Here is a 14,036-nt window from a genome sequence, read left to right as displayed (position 1 = left end):
TGAGTGACTTGGAGATAAGGAAGTATCAAACAGGGAATCATAGAAACACAGATTCCTTTAGGTTGGAAAAACCCTTCATGATCATCGAGTCCAACCATCACCCCAGCACTGCCCATCACTAAGCCATGTCCCCAAGTGCCACAAATTCTTTAAATCCCTGCAGTGCCATCTCACCCTTTGTCATGAATTGGCTCAAAGGAGAAAAACACTTCTAATATTCATTCTGTCCTCAACCGAGACACGGCAAAGAGTTGGCAGAGAAAGAATTGTGTTAAATCTGCTTTTAAAAAAGACAAGAAGAAAGGTGAGGGAATCTTTTCAAGGGCCTGGAGTGACAGGACAAGAGGAATAGCTTCCCACTGCCAGAGGGCAGGGATAGATGGGATATTGGGAAAGAATTGTTCCTTGGGAGGGTGCCCAGAGCAGCTGTGGCTGCCCCTGGATCCATGGAAGTGTCCAAGGCCAGGCTGGCCAGGGCTTGGAGCAGCCTGGGAGAGTGGAAGGTGTCCCTGCCATGGCAGGGGTGGCACTGGATGTTCTTTAAGATACATTTCAATTGGAAGTGTTCCAGGATTCTAGGATTTGAAATTGTTTAAACCTCATCAGAGTCATTGTTATGGATTCAGTGGTGGCTGTGATGAAAACCAAGGCCTTACAAGTTTTGGGATCAGGGTTTTGACCCCTCTCCAGTGGAGTGGTTGCCTCAGAAGCATCTCCCACCCCCAAACTTTCCAGTGCCCCGTTCTGGCTCTGTGCACAGCCACAGCTGGAGCCAGCACACAAAGGGTTCAGCTTGCACAAAGCTTTACCATGACAGTTTTTGATGGGAAGGGCATTGCTCAGCCCTACAACTCCAGGATGCTTCCATGCCAATAAAAATTACATGGATTAGAGGCTGAGAAAAAAAAAAAATTCCCATGTTATAGGATTGTTTTTCTGTTTTTGCCAGGAACACCAATGCTGTTGGGAAGCAGGAAGAGGAACAGCACAACAACCCCTGGCTCCCTTCCAGATGCAGCCCCCAGAGAAACCACTGCTGCTGCTCCTGATGGCTCATCCAGCCGGGCAGATCCCTCCAAAGACACCTCCAAATCCAAAGAGATCCAAGCACAGGCTGTCCTGAAACCAAAAATGTCCGTCTCCAGCAGCGTGTGCAACATAAAGGCGTCATCAAGGATCCTCTGGGAAGAAAATGTTCATGGGCAAAAGCAGCTCCTAAAAAGTAAGGTACAAATCCTACTGCGGTTGTCAGGAATATGGTTTCAATAATAAGATGAGATCAGTCTCAAAGAAAAAAAAGTGAAATAATGGAAAGTCAGGCCAGTTTTGTCCAGCTTTAAATGCTGAGCGTGAGTCATCTGGTGAGAGATCGATCAGCTGATCTGACTGTATACATTGCTATGGTTAATAGAAAACAAGATTAAAATGACCAAGATAGGCTTAGATTCACAAGAAAATCTCAAAAAAACATTAAAATTGCAAAGTCAAGCAGCCCCAGCCTAACCTAGTTATACCAGTAGTGAGATTTTTACAATTTTGTTCTGATACCTTTCTTTCACTCCTTCAACCCTTTTTTTTGACACAACTACCTGAACTATGATTATTAGCAAGACTTCAGTGTGTGAAACATAATTTCTTTGGGTTCAGCTGTGTCTGGGATGTCTTACTTCCAACATTAATCCTCACAGCTAAAATGCAGATGACACCAGCAGCTGTATTCATGCACCAGGTATTTTTTTGCAGAAAGCAACTGAGATTAATTTGGGTTTAGTATCCATATGTTTGTGAGAAACTTTTTCCTTAAAAATGTCGTAATGGTCATAGAACCTTTTTTTCTTGCAGCTGTTTTTTTCTGAATAGAGTGTTTTGCAGGCAGGTAGGCAAAATTTGTCATCACTGAGCATAAAGCTGCTGAATGTCAGACATTTGGAAGCCTAAATGCTGTTTTCAGTGCCTGAGGTTAAATCATGGCATTCCCCTAAACTGAAAGCAACTTTGTTTTACAAAAGTTAAGCATCCACTGAGATCTGGCAAAGCCCAACTTAATCCACACCTCTGTAAACCTGGCTTAGGGAGGAATTTAATTTCATGTTCACAGGTTTCAAGGTTTATTCCAAAATGTTGGTGAGAACAGTGTTAGGGAGGAAATACATTTCAGATTTTTATAAGGCAAATGTACCGAACACAGATCTTATTAATATGTTTTTTAAGTACAATATAATATGTACAATATGTCATAAAGAGGAAAATATTTTAAGTTTATTGTAACCAAAAATTGAAATAAAACAGTAATGGGCTTTATTCCCAGATATTTAGTTCTAGAAATCAAATTATTTGGCAAGAAAGGAGCACTCCAGTGTGACTTTTCAAACAGTTCATATGGAGCCCTTCCGAAGTTCCTTTGTTATTTTGGATTTGTTCTGTCCTCTGAATGAGAATCTGATTTTTGAGCACACAGCCTTTTTTGGTCCTAATTTGTGCAGGGAGTATCAGTCAGTGAGCATTAAAACTTAATTATACGTGTAGAAAATAATCTCTTTTTCTTAATGTCAATTGACAGCTTTCATAATAATGCCCTATAATGCACAATAACCTTTTGTTGATTTTTTTTTTTTTTTAATTGAGCTTTTCCACTGGCTAATAGATCTGTAGGAGTGTCAGAAAGCAAACTGGATTAAAAACAAAGGAAAAAAAAACCAGTGGTGCTGATGAAAGGCTCAGTGTGGTGAAAGGGAAATGATTTGTGGTTAAAACCCATAGCAATCTGGTATTTTCTGCAATAAATTGGAATGAATTCCAACTGCAGGTCACAGCAAGATATCCCTGGCTTTCCATGGCACAAATTTTGGGAAGCACCAGCAAAGAGAGCTGAGTGTCCTGGAGTTTGAATTGTGATTTCCTTCCATGTGAGGTCTGGATAATGTGAGAGACACTCTGGGTGTCACAGGGCAGCCACCATTAGATCTGATCTCTTCTGCCTAATGAGGCCTATTAATAACAGCCTGGCTTTCTTATTTCAGGAATTGCCCTCTCTGTCTAATGAGGTGGAGAACCCAATAAAAAATTAGCCATGCACTCCTAACGAACTTTTAAATCTCTCCAAGGCAATTCTGAATCCCCTGCTCCGAGGGACAGAACAAAGGAGCTGGAGGCACAGGACGAGCGGGAGCGAGGCAGGAGGGTGACGCTGTCCAGGGTGACACTGTCCAGGGTGACACTGTCCAGGGTGACACTGCCCAGGGTGACACTGCCCAGGGCTCGTTCTCCAGGTGTGACCTGGGAGAAAAACCTGCTCACCTGGCCAGGATCCAGCTCCCAGCTGGAGCAAACTCCAGCAGTCCCACGGACACTGCGGGTAAAGCATCATTTTTATTTTGTCCTTTTTTCCTGCTAATTTTCCTTTTTTCCCCCCCTTTTTTCCCTTTTCTCCCCTTTTCCCCCATGGATGGTGATTGCTTCCTGGGAACTTGTTAAGGGCAGAAGTTCACATTCCTTGATTTTTTCCCTTTCTAGTGAAGTTTTGGCAGTTTGTATCCACTGCCAGAACTTGCTTGGTTGTCTGGTTGTCCAGGCTCTTTGTTCTGAGCTGCAGCTGCTGTTCCTGTGGGGAAGCTTGTTAAGAGTTTGGGAATTTACAAATTCCCAGTTTCCCAAGTGCCTGGCACTTCCAGCACCAGCTGTAGCTGTGGACATGGCCCAGGCTGGTACCAGCAGCTTATGGACTTCCCTGCCTTTTCCTCCTGCACATGCTGCAGACTCTGTCTTAAGACATTCCTAAATGTTGAAGCAGCCTTTGACTGGAAGTGTTTTCTTTCTGGATCAGCCATGGAGAGATCTGACAATGTAAATAAACAGGAAAGCTTGTGAACTGTCAGTGACGAGTTGCTTCGGTGATGGGGTGAGAAAAGGAAACAGGCAAAACATCAAGAACTTGAATTTGGATGTAAAAATATGTAATTTGAAACATAGAAATGTATAAACTTGACAGGACAAGGGGGAATGGCCTCCCATTGCCCGAGGGCAGGGATGGATGGGATATTGGGCAGGAATTGTTCCCTGGGAGGGTGGGCAGCCCTGGCACAGGTACCCAGAGCAGCTGTGGCTGCCCCTGGATCCCTGGCAGTGCCCAAGGCCAGGCTGGAGAGGGTTTGGAGCACCCTGGGACAGGGAAGGTGTCCTTGCCCAAGGCAGGGGGTGGAATGAGCTTTAAAGTCATTTCCAACCCAAACCCAGACTCATTTTCACCACTTTAACCATCTCTAACCAAACTCAGCCCTGTGCCCATCACACCTTTTCCTCCCTTTGACTCAGGAGAGCACAAAGCAACTTCTCTGTTCCTGCAGGAAGCCCTGGAGATCCACAACCCTGAGTTCATCTCCCGCTCCCAGGAGAGGCTGAAGAGGCTGGAGCTGATGGTGCAGCTGAGGAGGGCCCAGCACAGGGAGGCTCCCCCAGGCACCCCCCGAGCTCTGACTCCCAAGCTCTCCACCTCCACTTCCAGCAGGAAGAAGCAATTCACCATCCCTGACCCTCTCAGTGGTGAGTTGTGAGCACCAGCAGGTCCCTTTGGAAGTCGTGGGTGGAATTTCCAAATGAAATTTGGGGAGAAACAGGAGAGGTGCTGCTCCTGGTTCACTCTCCAGCATCGGTGCAGATGCTCCTGGCAGGAATCCCCAGCAGCTCAGAGATGGGTCAGTGGGGATGAGGAGTTTCCTGTGCTCTGTGGCAGCTCCTTGGGGACTTTTTGTCATTGTCACACGCAGTTGTGTTCTTCAGCTGCTGCTGGTTCTGGGGAGATGGCAATAAATGACATTTCATCCTCTCCCAGCCCACAGAATGACCAGTCTGGGTACAGAGGTGGCAGCAGGGAGGCAGGTGGGATTTGGGATAGGAGCCCCAGCTGCAGGTGTGGATTTGTCACTTCTGTCAGAAATCCCAGAGCTGGGGAGGAGCTCTGGTCTGCCCAGCCCTGCTACATCAAGGCATGCAAACTCTGTGATTTCCTAATTAAAGCTGATTAGCCTGTGGCAAACAGCCTCAACCCCCCATGAGGGAAACCCTTCTCTCCCTCACAGCCCACACAACACCTCTGTAAATGTTATCTAAGCTCAAGATGTAAAACAAATTGCTTTTCTTTTTATTTTCTTTCTTTTTTTTTTTTTTTTTTTTTGAATTGCCATCTGGATGATCATTAACTCAGTTGACTAAAGAACAAAGATTTATTTGATTGATTGGCGTTCCTCTTTACATCTTGCTTTTAAATCTGTGGCTGCTTGAAGATACATTATTCTGCTGAAAAGTAAATTAATTGAAAAGATTAAACAAACTGCATCCTGGAAGATGCAGGAAAGGGAATATTTGATGTCCTCAACCCAGGGAAACACAAACAGGGATTTTTGGCTGCCTGGGGAATGAGGGTGGGTGCAGGAGAGGTGGGTGCAGCCCCATTTCAGGGCTCTTGGAGTTTCCTGGAGAATTCCAACTTCCTACTGGGTCTTTATAGTGAGAGCTAAATAAACATAAGGAAACACGGCACAAAGCATGGATTCTATCTTAAAGGCTGAATAGAATTAATTCGCCATTTCCATGATCCAAGTCAATTTACCTGGAATCAGATCTCTCAGGGCTGTGCAGTGTGAGGACTCTGTGAGCTCTGCCAGCAGCACACCAGGAATTTGTCATCTGTCTTAGAGGAAGTGGCAAAAATCTCCCACTTCTGTCTGAACATCTTTGAAAATCCCCCAAACCACTCTGCAAATAATTTATGAAACAAAATATAAAAGGCTAAATCTATTTCTTCTCAAATGATAATGAAGTTTTAAACTTTATGCTTGTTTAATGAGTAATAAAATCATAATATTGAAATATATTCATTAATTATTGAAGTTAACAACTATTTCCATCTTTTAGTGGTTGGTCATTAAAGGTAAATTTGCCTAGAGAGAATCTTTGGTTTCTGTAGCTCATCTTAATAACTATTTGTGCTCTGTAATGTGGACTTTTTATTTAATTACACAATACTACTTAAACTTATGAAGAAGAAGGTAAAGAAGAAGGACTAGTTTCTGTCTTAAAACTTCTGTCTTGTTTTATATGTATTATTATATTCTAAAAATTTAAATTTTACGTTTTCTACTATGTGATTTTACACATCTATTCAAACGGCACACTCATAATCTCAGTTCTATTATTCAATTTTGGAAGCCTTCTCCACGGCCTCACGTCAAATGCAGAGTTCTCTTGGGGGTTAGTTCAGAAAGTCCGAAATTCTCAGCAGCCAGGGCTCCAACACCCACCCAGGAGGGTGGCCCAGGATGGGGAGAGGTGGGTGCCTGCTTTTATTCAGGTGGAAATGGGGCTAAACTGCAGCCCAAGGTGTTTTGAGCAGTTTGCTGAAATAAGTTTAGTACCTGTGCTTCTCTCTACTTTTGCAACTTTGATTCCATTAAAATATTTTACACCCAGAGAGCAAAGACCTGCAGAGGTTTTTTCTCTCTCCCAGAGAGATTATTCTATCAGCCTAAAACATCTTTATTGGTAACATGAAATTATTGACTAGCAGGGTTTCCCTGTGTTTTGACAGTGTTGTTACAACTTCAGTTTCTTGTAGGAGAAAAATAATTGGCATTCAGCATAATTTCCATATAAATACCAACATCTGTGCAGTTCCCATTTACCTTCCCATCCTCAAAACCCTGAGTTGTTTACCACTTTTTAATTGTCCTTCACGAGCGGGGTTTTACAAAACGCTGAAAGTAATCTGAGGAAAATGAAAATGTTTATCCTGCACGAGGTTTTATCGTCACGAGGGCTCTTTGAAAGCACAGAACCTGCACAGAACTCTCAGGCAGCCTTTGTGCTGGGTAATGGGCACTGCTAAATTTTGAGCGTGCTAATTAGTCCAAGATAGACAACTCTGCTGTTGACTGTGTCGAACAAATTAGAGATCCCACTGTGACGAGCTGAATAGAAACAATGTTCAAATAACTGCATTTAAATCTCCAAAACCGTAATGTAATTACTGCAGTGACAGGACTACCAGCTGTTTATGGCCCTTTAAATCTGCATAATGAACAGCCCTGTGATCTTGGTGTGCACAGGCACTTTGGGAGGTTGAACGCAATTTCTCAAGCATGTTTGGGGTTTTTGCCCACCTGCCCTTTTCCTGTCCTTGGAGGGGTTGGTTGTTCTTTGGGATTGGCCAGAGGAGTTGAAGGTTACCCTTCAATCCCACCCTGGAGCCTGCTGAGCTCCTCTGGCTTTGCCTCCAAACCCTCGATCTTGAGTAATGTCTTGGAAATAATTTATATCCCCTCAGTCGTGCTTCTAAACCTCCCCCAAAAGTGTTTTTGGAACTGGAGGGTGAGGATTTGTTGCTGTTGAGTGAGAAAGGACACAGACTCACCCGAAGGCTGGTTTGCACAGCATCTCACTTTGAAAATCCCTCTTTTATAGGGATTAGACTGTTTTCTATATAGTTTTATATAGACTGTTCTGATACCAACAGACCACATTGGTCAATCAATCAATACATGTCACCTGATTAGCTAATTAACAAAAACGCCTTTTTATAAACAATCTTTGGGGAAAAACAGGAAAACAGAGAGTAGGAAAACAACACCTGCAGGTTGCTTAGAATAAAAAGCTATCATTGTTTAACTTCAACTCCCTAAATTCTCACAAGCCAATCCTGGGAAAACTCATCAAGTTGTCTCCCTCTCTGACCAGGCTGTCACATCCACAAGGATTGGGTTTTTTTGGGTTTTCCAGGGCTGGGTTTCTCCAGCAGCCCTGTGCCAGGGAGGTTTTTGTTTGGACTGAGGGAGGAGAAGGTGGCAATCAGAGAAATTTGCAATAATCCTGCAGCCACTCAGGTGGATTCCTGTGGCCTTACACATTGGTGCTCCGCTGTCCCTTTATTTGAGTTATTTATTTTGGGTCATTTCCCAGTTCTCTTTTCCCCATTCAAACTTTTAATAGTGCCACTCATTCATTTGGCTTTTTTTGGGTGGCAGCTCTGAATAAAGTCTAAGCTGCAGTCAGGTAATGGAATTGGGAAAAGGAATGATCTGTTTTGAAGATATTATTAAACTAATATCAACTCTGCCACACCTTCATCAAAAGCTGCTGATTTTTTGAGGAAAAAAAAGCTTTTTAGGATGATACTGGAAAGATTTATGAAGGCCAGGTGAAATGCTAATATTTTGGTTTTTCTGGCTAAAATCCATGAATATTTAAGTATCATTTGGATAGAGAGGACTGAAATCTCCAGCAACATTCCCAAAATTATTCTAATACGAAAATGTTTCCACAAACCTCTCAACTTTACGGCTTTTTAGACATTTTAGTAATGTTCTCCAGAAAAAAATGAAATATTGAGGAGGGTCAGAAGTCTCAGTAGTAGAAGGAGAGACCTGAACAGCTGGAAAATCTGGGAACCAACTTCCTATGAGTGCTGTTGGGGCGAGGAGCACTTGTGAGATTTAGGATTTCTGTGGGGTGAGTAGGAGCCAGGCAGCCTTACCCTGAACCCTTAGACTCAGGGGTTATTGCATTTTGTGTAAATAGCACCAAAACCTCATGTGCTGGCTGCAGCTGGAGCAGTTCAGTGCATGAAGTCACTGACAGGGGATGTGCAAAGTTTGGGCAGCACCCCTGGGTGTAGGCACTGCTTTACATCCCCTGCATGAATTCCCAGGAAAATCCCATGGACACGAGGAGCTCAACATCACATCCACATCTATCTTAGATTCAAGGCTAATTTATTTTTTAGGGGACTGCTGATTTTAAAAAGCCCCAGTGCTTAAAGAAGTGTTCTGTATCCTAGGATTTCTCTGGGCAAATGGGTTTTTGGTGAATTATTTTTTCAGTTCAGTAAAAGAGCAGTTAAATTAGAGATCCACCACCAGCAGTGCTTTGCTTTTCACACATCCTCAAAGGCACATTTTAGCTCCTACCAAACTTTGAGAATTCACATTCATGTTAGAAGAAAATGTATATATATTGTGTATACTTTGATAAATTTTGCCACTGTTTTTCCTCTTTTAAGTGCTCCAGTGATTTAGTGGTAAATAGGAAGTCAGGGGCTGGTTCCAACACAATTATTTTATCTGTTCTCTGTCTAAATATTTACTGACTTCCCAAGCAGGAGAGTTACTCATCCTCTTGGAGGTGCAGTTTAGCATTAATTAAAATATATTACAGGGACGACCTATTTGCATTCATTTACAGCTTGTGAGTGCCAGACAGTCAGGAGTTTCACAAGGTGTGAATAAAACACCAACGAGGTGACCCAGTCCTCCCTGTCTAAAGCTGTATTTAACTGTGCTGCATCCCTGGCAGTGCTGAAGGTCTGCTCTGAAATCCCTTCTCCAAAATTCATCCAAGGCTATGAAATCTGATAAGGAGCTTTGATAAGGAACAGCTGAAACACAATTTAGGGGGGAATTGTGGCCCATTTGATCTTTGTTTGGTAGGAAGGAGCTTTAAGTCAGGTCTCCAGGATGAGCTCGGGGTTATTTCAGCTCTGTTTGCTGCTCTTCCTCTTTGAAATGAGCTTTCTGCTCAGTGTAGAGGATTAACAACTATTTAAATGCACACTTGACTTTTATTTTCTCATTTCTAGCAAATTTTTTATATTTATTTCTCATTTCACTTTTGAATCCTAATCCTACAATCCAGCAAGGATTAGCCTCAATGTTTGCATGTGATTTTTTTTCTGTTAAACAGCCAGCTGGGAAGTACTACAGGAATGTTTGGCCATGAGAATTAACCTCGTGGCTCCACACTGCTTCACAAAGGGCATTTCCATAACCAAGGTGGATTTATTATTTTCTTGGAGGATTTTCCCCAGAGTCTCTTTTGAGACTATCCCTTCAAAGCCCTGCAGAGCCACATATCTTGTTCCAGAGCAGGGATGGGTCTGATGCCCTTCTGTGGCAGCAGGAGAGGATTATTCTGGAACAACAGCACCTGCACAGCTCCCAGCCTCTGTGCTGCTTCCCAGAAATTGAAAATAGAGACCACCCTGGCTTAGGGACTTGCAGGAAAAATACATTTTATCAGTTTATCATGCTGTATATGGGATAGGAAGTGGGTCTGCAAATCCCTGGATGGGTTTTTCCTGTTCTGGTGGCTACACACAAAGGTCTGGAATGCTCATGTGTCATCATGCCCCACCCCTGGAGGAGTTCAAAGCCAGGTTGAAGGGGCTTGGAGCAACCTGGGATAGTGGAAGGTGTCCCTGAGTCACAGACAATCTTCTCTCTGCACTTTCAGAGTTATTTGGACAGCAGTAGCATCCAAGTGTTTATTCCTTTTAAGTGAATCAACATGCAAATGGGCGTTAGAACACTAATAAATAAAAGACAAATAATGTTTTCCTAGCAAATCGAGCATGTGGCTTGTGTGTGCTGAAGATTTAACAAGGATGATTAAGTGTAGACAAGTGCTGAGGGGGGAAAGTCAGTCCTGAGGCAAAGGAGGCGTCAGAGCCTCCCTCCCTTTGATTTTGATTGGAAGGATGGAAAATCTCTGCTATGAGGAATGGCTGAGAGATTTGGGATTGTTCAGCCTGGAAAAGGCTCCAGGGAGAGCTCAGAGCTCTGCCAGGGCCTGAAGGGGCTCCAGGAGAGCTGGAGAGGGACTGGGGACAAGGATGGAGGGACAGGACACAGGGAATGGCTTCCACTGCCAGAGGGCAGGGATGGATTTGAGATGGGGAATTAGGAATTCCCAATTCCTAAATTCCCACTTGGGAGGGTGGGGAAGGGCTGGGATGGAATTCCCAGAGCAGCTGTGGCTGCCCCTGGATCCCTGGCAGTGCCCAAGGCCAGGCTGGACATTGGGGTTGGAGCACCTGGGACAGTGGGAGTGTCCCTGCCATGGCAGGGGTGGGAATGGGATGAGCTTCGTGGTTGCTCCCAGCCCAAACCATTTTGTGATTCCATGAATTTTACTCAGAGATACAACAGTAATCTCATTTATTTCTTGGCTTCCCACCTTGTACAAATATCCTCCCTTCCCCTTCAGGACTCATTTTTGCAAGGAAAACGTTAAAATCTCCTTTTCCTGAGAACCACTAATTGCTCAGATCAGAAATTATTTTCCTGTATCCAGGGAAATGCTGATTGGAATTATCACAGATCTCTTCATACTTGATCAGAAGGAGTAATGTGATTTTCCTCCTTCTAAAGCTCAGATAATTATCCACAGCCCTGCAAAACAGGTGTAAATTGAATCAGAAATGGCTGTACCAGGGCAGGTTCCTGACACACTGAGGAGCAGCCAGGGTGCAACTGCCTGCAGGAACCTGTGAGGAAGTTTTGGAGGGATTTGGAAATTTGGATCTGGCTTTAAGCATTGAAAACTTTAACCAGGAATGGCAAATTGTGGCTCCATGGGATATGACATTTGAGATTTCAGTAAAAGCAGATCCCTCCAGTAGTAACTTTATTTTCTCTCTGCCAGATAACCTCTTCAAACCAAAGGAGAGAGTCATTCCTGAGAAAGAGATGCACATGAGATCTAAAAGGTACAAATCTCTCTGCTTTGGAGTTTGTCCATGAATTTTTCTCTGCTCTATCACCTTAGATTTGGGCAGCCCTGCCCTTTCAACACCACGGGGCAGCCATGGCATAAAAACCAAACCCTTGGCAAGTCCCTCATGTTGAACACCCAAAAAAGGAAGCAGTGAGGTCATTTTGGATGATTTTCTCCCTAATTATGGCACAGAGGATGAGAATGACAGCAAATCATGAGGAATGTGGTATCTGATCTTTAGCTGCATTGCACTTCCTGCAAGGGAAGCTGCAGAAGGCACCAAGAGGAATTAATCTCTGTCCTCAGATGTGTCCATTTCCTCTTGTCCATAATACAATCCCCAGCCAAAACAGGCTGCTTCAAGAACCTGGAATTGCAAAATATTATGAGGAGAACCAAGAACTAAACAGGCTTTGTGCTCATGCTGATGCCTCAGGTTTTGGCTTTTCTATATTTCAGATTTTGTGCTGTTTTAGTGTGTGGGTCTGGGCTTCATATCAGGGTGTTACTTTTAGATTGGAAAGATTGTGTTGTCCTTGGTAAAAAGTGTTCCTAATGACAGTGAAAAAATGCAAACAGTTTGCAGACTTATAATGATGTTTTTCTTGTATTTTAGAAAATTATTTGAAAGTGATTGTTTGATACTAATTGTGTGACATAAATACAAAAAAAAAAGTGTACAACCCAGATTCTGGTTGGAATTTTGTTGCTAGAAATTGAAACCAACTTCACTGAGCTCATTGGAAGCTACTGCTTTGAAATTACCTGATCCCATCTCTTTCTTTACTTTTTTTATTCCAAAATCAGAATTTTCAGCAAGATTTGAAAACCAGACAGATTTTGTATCAAACTATGACTGTTAATAATTTATCATTCTCATGCCATAAATCAAATTTAAATACTTAGAGATGCCCATTACAAGTACTGCACGGAAGGCAAACATTCCCTACAGGAAAAATTAATTATTTGTGAGCCCCAGGGATGACATGAACTCTGCTTTCTGAATTCCTGACAGGATTTATGACAATTTACCTGAGGTTAAAAAGAAACAAGAAGAGAAACAGAAGCGGATCATCATCCAGAGCAACAGGCTGCGTGTGGAGATGTTTAAAAAGGTGAGAATTTCCTGTTGTTTCTGAGCAAATGGACACAGTAATTTTGAAATCTGGGATGCCAACTCCACCTCACCTCCTCCATCACTAAACATTTCTATCACCTGATGGATTTTAACAGTATTTTAAAGCACTTTTGTATTTTTTTTTTTCCCCTAGCAATTACTGGACCAGCTCCTTCACAGAAACACGGAGTGACAAAGGAGTCTCTTGCTCATCATCCTAATTGGATCTTGAATGCCTTTGACTTCTAGATAAGCCATAAAATCAACTGTTATCTCAATTACCTGGAGGTATTTTTCTTATCTTTGGCTCTTTGTATAAAGAAAGATCATTTATGTTTCAATTGAAATTTTAAGGCAACTTTGAAGTAATCAAAAACAGCCTAAAAGGGAGCACAGCTGTCCCAGAGCATCACCTTTTGGTCATTTTACCCAGAGGAAATAATTTTAAGAATTTTTAATGCAAATACTGCATTACAGGGGTATTATTTATCTTAATCTTTTTTTTTTAAAGTGCCTTCTCTGTAGCAATAGCCCAGTGTTTATAAGACGTGGAAAACTTATTTCTCTGAAGTATTTTCTTAATTGATTTCCTGTGAGTTAAATCCTTGAAGAAAACTGTTATTTGTTATGTTTAGGAACCAGTTGAAATAGCATTACCACATCATCAGAGCAACAGCAGTTTCACATTAATACTTAACATTCCAAAGGGGACCAATATTTCAACTTTCTGAAGAACTCCATTCCTGTTCATAGAGTGAAACAACCTAGCAAGCTCTCCCATTAAAAAACAATATTTAAATATTTGTTTATAACACTTTTTTCACGTTTTTCATTGTAACATACGTTTTGCTCCACTTCTGTGAGCACAAAGTGTTTCTAGAAATGGCAGATGAAGGAGTGGTGCCAAGAAGGATGTTTGCATCAAGACTTGCAGAACTCAAACCAGCTGTCACGTTTCCTCCAAAAAAATATTTAAATCTTTATTTGTACATGTTGGAAGTAAAAACAAGCAGCTCACAAACCAATGGAGTTTATTTATGGAATAAAGCATGAGGATAATATTGATCCAAGCGCTGTGTTTTTATTTGGTGCTGTTAAATAAAACACAATTATTGAAACTGCCTGAGAAGTCGTGCCTTTGTACCCACAAATCCCATGGGAAAAAAACCACTGCCCCTAAAAATCACTGCAAGTGTTAAATTTTGCTGCACAGGGTTTGAGATGGGGTTTGAAGGAGGCTGGAATTTGGCCTTTGATGGTTCTGCTTTGTTTTCCTAATCCAGGCTGAGATGCAAGGTCAGGATTTTTTGGAAGAGGGATGTTTGTGAGCCACTGGGATAACCTCCAGCTGGGTGACCTGTGCTGGACACAGGGACCT

The 14,036-nt window shown here is 42.5% G+C and overlaps 1 protein-coding gene across 3 annotated transcripts in view; it reads left to right on the top strand.

Moving 5' to 3' along the window:
* Positions 1-13,776, top strand: part of C6H10orf90 (chromosome 6 C10orf90 homolog) — a 60,130-nt gene extending 46,354 nt beyond the window's left edge. For all 3 annotated transcript variants that reach the window (XM_072931355.1, XM_030276606.4, XM_072931356.1), the window contains exons 4-9: positions 950-1,222; positions 3,105-3,355; positions 4,344-4,539; positions 11,470-11,533; positions 12,557-12,656; positions 12,813-13,776. In XM_072931355.1, the coding sequence (XP_072787456.1) occupies positions 950-1,222; positions 3,105-3,355; positions 4,344-4,539; positions 11,470-11,533; positions 12,557-12,656; positions 12,813-12,851 (923 nt within the window). In that variant the 3' untranslated portion in view covers positions 12,852-13,776. The remainder of the gene's footprint in view (positions 1-949; positions 1,223-3,104; positions 3,356-4,343; positions 4,540-11,469; positions 11,534-12,556; positions 12,657-12,812) is intronic.
* The last annotated feature ends 260 nt before the right edge of the window (positions 13,777-14,036 follow it).

The sequence above is a fragment of the Taeniopygia guttata genome, chromosome 6 (genome assembly GCF_048771995.1).
Source record: "Taeniopygia guttata chromosome 6, bTaeGut7.mat, whole genome shotgun sequence".
Taxonomy (NCBI): domain Eukaryota; kingdom Metazoa; phylum Chordata; class Aves; order Passeriformes; family Estrildidae; genus Taeniopygia; species Taeniopygia guttata.
This window is presented reverse-complemented; position numbering and strand designations above follow the sequence as displayed.